This window comes from Gavialis gangeticus, unplaced genomic scaffold (genome assembly GCF_001723915.1).
Source record: "Gavialis gangeticus isolate Ggan-Ray unplaced genomic scaffold, GavGan_comp1, whole genome shotgun sequence".
In the NCBI taxonomy this organism is placed as follows: Eukaryota; Metazoa; Chordata; order Crocodylia; family Gavialidae; genus Gavialis; species Gavialis gangeticus.
Genome location: NW_017729002.1, coordinates 3,790,024 through 3,793,581, shown reverse-complemented (window position 1 = coordinate 3,793,581; position 3,558 = coordinate 3,790,024). Strand labels below are relative to the sequence as shown.

Below are 3,558 nucleotides of genomic sequence, written 5' to 3'. Positions count from 1 at the left end.
ACTGAAGCAAGTAAATCACATTATAATTCTTCACATATTAGTAAGAAATGTCAACAGATGTGTTAGCTCCTTATTTATATAATAAAAAGCAGAATTGAAATGACCTCAAGTAGTCATCTACTCCGCTCCCCTACTAAAACCAGGATCAACTATAAAGCATTAGAGAGCAATTTTTGTCTAACCTGCACTAAAAATTTAGTCTGATGGATAAACCCAAACCCTTCAGATCTGTTCCAGCGCTTTATAGCCATCATTAGTTGGATAGATCCTGTTATAGTTAGTTTAAATTTATCTTGTTTAAACCCATTACTTCTAAGCAAATTCACCAGTTTCACAAGCAAGAACAGAGTGAAAATACCTGTGATCCATGTGCATTAGCTTCCATATTCTGCCAATATTTCTTTGATTCTTGAACAACAGTATCATGTGAAATACCTGCAAAGAAAAAGAAAGAAGTCCTGGACGTTTAGGAATATTTTGAAGCTTTATTTAGGCAAAAAGTCAAGTGAATTCTCAAAAAACAAAAACAGAATTGTAATTACCAAATGAAAACAATACTGTTAAGTACCATTCCATTCATTAAAAAAGGGACTTTAAATTTAAGGATATCTTCAATACAACAACAAAGCAATATACATTCATAAATACAAAGTGAAGCTTAGTTTAAGTACTTTACACAGCTGAAACCTGCCAGAGAGCCTGCATAGCAAATCTAGCTACAATGCTCTTAGGAACAAGCTTATGTTGTTCTCCCCACCTCGCCTCCCAAAACTGGACTCCAATTTATGTTCATATTTTACTAAAATACCCCAAATGTCATATATATAATTAGGGGTATGTGAAATGAGCCGTATTCTATTTGGATTCGGCCCAAATCAGGGGACAGTGTTTTGATTTGTTGATTCCAATCACTGTCCTGATTCGATTCGGCTGAATCTGAAGATTCAATGCTGATGAATCAGCAATTTGGCCATAGACACAGCTTTAAAAATGTTTTTTTCTACATACATCAAGGTACCAGGCAAGGCTTGTGACCGCTGCAATGGTGGGGCAGATGGAGCATCCCACAAGAGCATGTGGGGGGGGGGGCTGCATCCCGCCAGCTCAGCAATCGGCCACAGGGGAATCCTGGGTGCTCCCCAAACCTAGAAGTCACCAGTCGCAGAGCCAGGGATGGGTCCCCCATGCACTCCACGGCAGGCCTGGAAGTGTTTCTGGTCTACTTCTGGGTCCGCCACTGAGTGCACTGGAGACCACCTCCCCCACGCTCCTGTGGGATGCTCCATCCACCCCACCATCGCAGCGTTCACGAGCCGCTTGGTACCTTGAGGTATGCAGAAAAAACATTTAAAGCTGTGTCTATGTCTGAATCATCAAATCTTTCCGAATCAATTTGGAGGGTTCCGATTCGATTCGGAGAGATTAAAGGGTCTCCTGATTCTATTCAGATTTGGAGATTCGGCTGCTGAATTGGGCCAAATCAAGTCATTATATATGTCATAATATATATATGGACATCCCTGAACTTGAGACAGCACAAGCAGATAGAAAATGATCATCATTGCTTGCAGAAAAGTCATTCTTGCAGCCATTTCCCTCTACAGGTCTTATCCTTTTTCAGTGTCCTCTGGGTACGGATGTTTTTGGTTTCTCTTTCCATATGCTTAAACCTTTCCCAAGGTTTTCACTTCCCTAATACCACAGAGATGCTGAATGTTCGGGACACTGAGGTCTATGATGGTTACAGAGTCTCTATAAAGGCAAACTAGCCTGTGCCCGAACAGTTCTGAATGTGTTTCTACCTCAGGCCTTCTCACTGCCTTCTTTAGAGTCCTCAAACCTCACAGCCTCCTGAAAATGCTGATCTTTGATTCCCTGGATACACGTTGGGGTGTCCACATTTCTCCACACAACCTTTTGTCATGGTGATTCCATTTAATTAAGTAGCTTCATATTGTTAAAATGAAGCTTACAGGGCTTAGAGAAACTAACTGTCACCCTTGAATCTGGAAAATCTTTGGAGGGTAGGGAAGGAAATGAGAATAGCTTTCCCTCTTTCCATATGAAGGACTCTGAAGGCCAAACTGAGTAGAAAGACTGAAGAGGCTAGAGATGAAGAGAAACAGGCAGTTGAGTCCCTCTTCACACATGACAGTCCTGAATCCTATAGCTAGTCAATGTACCTGCCAAATATCTGAAGAGTGCAAAAGCAATGAGAAGCCCACTTTCTTGTGAAGTGGCATATTCAGCATAACCGCATTGGCAAAAATATGGAGGACACCATGTTACCTCTTTACAGCCTACACCAGGGGCAGGCAATTATTTTGGGTGGAGGGCCACTTACTGAGTTTTGGCAAGCTGTCAAGGGCTGCAGGGGTAGCCCTGCCCATTGACAAGTGCCCCGCCTGCTGGTCACCATCTTGGGACCAGAAGTCTCGCCCCCTAACCTCTGACCTTTACCACCAGAAGTCCCTCCCCTTGCCCCTAGAAGTACTCCTTTGGGGAAGAAAGCTTGCCATCATAGAATGGGGAAAAAAACCCAAATTATTTACACTAAAAATCAAACACCCTTTGCCACTGCCTCTGGACTGCCCAACATAGCAGCAGTGACAGTGCAGAGCAGCCACAGGGCAGCTCACAGGTGGTGGTGAAGGAGCCACAACACAGCCTAGCACAGCATGGGCTCCAGGCAGCCGCAGCAAAAACTTCCCAGTGAGGGTGGGGGGGACTGCTTTCCCCCGTGCCGAGCAGCAGTTTCTGCCCAGCTGCTTCTGGCGCTGCTCAGCTCTGATGGGTGACCTGGAGCTGGATGCGCACTGGACCCCACCAGTACCACTGCATGTGGCCAGGCAGTGCAGAGCAGGCACAGGGCACGCTGGGGCTGCGTGCTGTTGGTGGTGGCAAGGAGGTACCGCAGAGCACTTGTGCTGTTGTGGGGTAGGGGAAAGGCAGTCCCTACCCCTTGAGCGCTTGGGTTCTGGGTTCTGGGGGGCATATGCGGGGGGGGCACCCATACATACCCCACATACCCTCAAACCCTTCCCACAAACCCCACAGCCACACATCTCACAGATACTGTACCCAACACACATCCCCACAAACTCCCCATACCCACCCACCCACAGCTCCCCACAAACCCCACACACTATACAAGAGTAAGACTGTATTTTGAGCTATTATGCAATCATTTCTATATATACAGCACAAAACACACAAATCAAGACAAAAGTATATCTTTTAATTAAAATATATTAATTACGAGTGTTTGACTTTTAGTATACAATTTGTTCCCCCCCGCTCATTCTAAGATGGCAACTCTCTTCCCCAAAGGAGTACTTCCAGGGGTAAGGGGAGGGACTTTCAGTGGTAAAGGTAAGAGGTTTGGGGCGGGACTTCCAGTCCCAAGATGGCAACCAGAGGATAGGGCAGTTGTCAAGGTGTAGGGCTACCCATGTGGCCGACAGCTTGCCAAAACTCAGGAAGTGGCCCTCCACCGAAAATAATTGCCTGCCCCTGAGCAAAATTGTGCCAGAAAACCAAAAGAAGCAGCCCATTCCA

The 3,558-nt window shown here is 45.6% G+C and overlaps 1 protein-coding gene across 5 annotated transcripts in view; it reads right to left on the bottom strand.

Annotated features, from left to right (window-relative positions):
- The window catches only part of ZC3H7A (zinc finger CCCH-type containing 7A), a 72,991-nt gene that overhangs the window by 13,802 nt on the left and 55,631 nt on the right, over positions 1–3,558 (bottom strand). For all 5 annotated transcript variants that reach the window (XM_019507440.1, XM_019507439.1, XM_019507436.1 and 2 more), the window contains exon 17: positions 359–435. In XM_019507440.1, the coding sequence (XP_019362985.1) occupies positions 359–435 (77 nt within the window). The remainder of the gene's footprint in view (positions 1–358; positions 436–3,558) is intronic.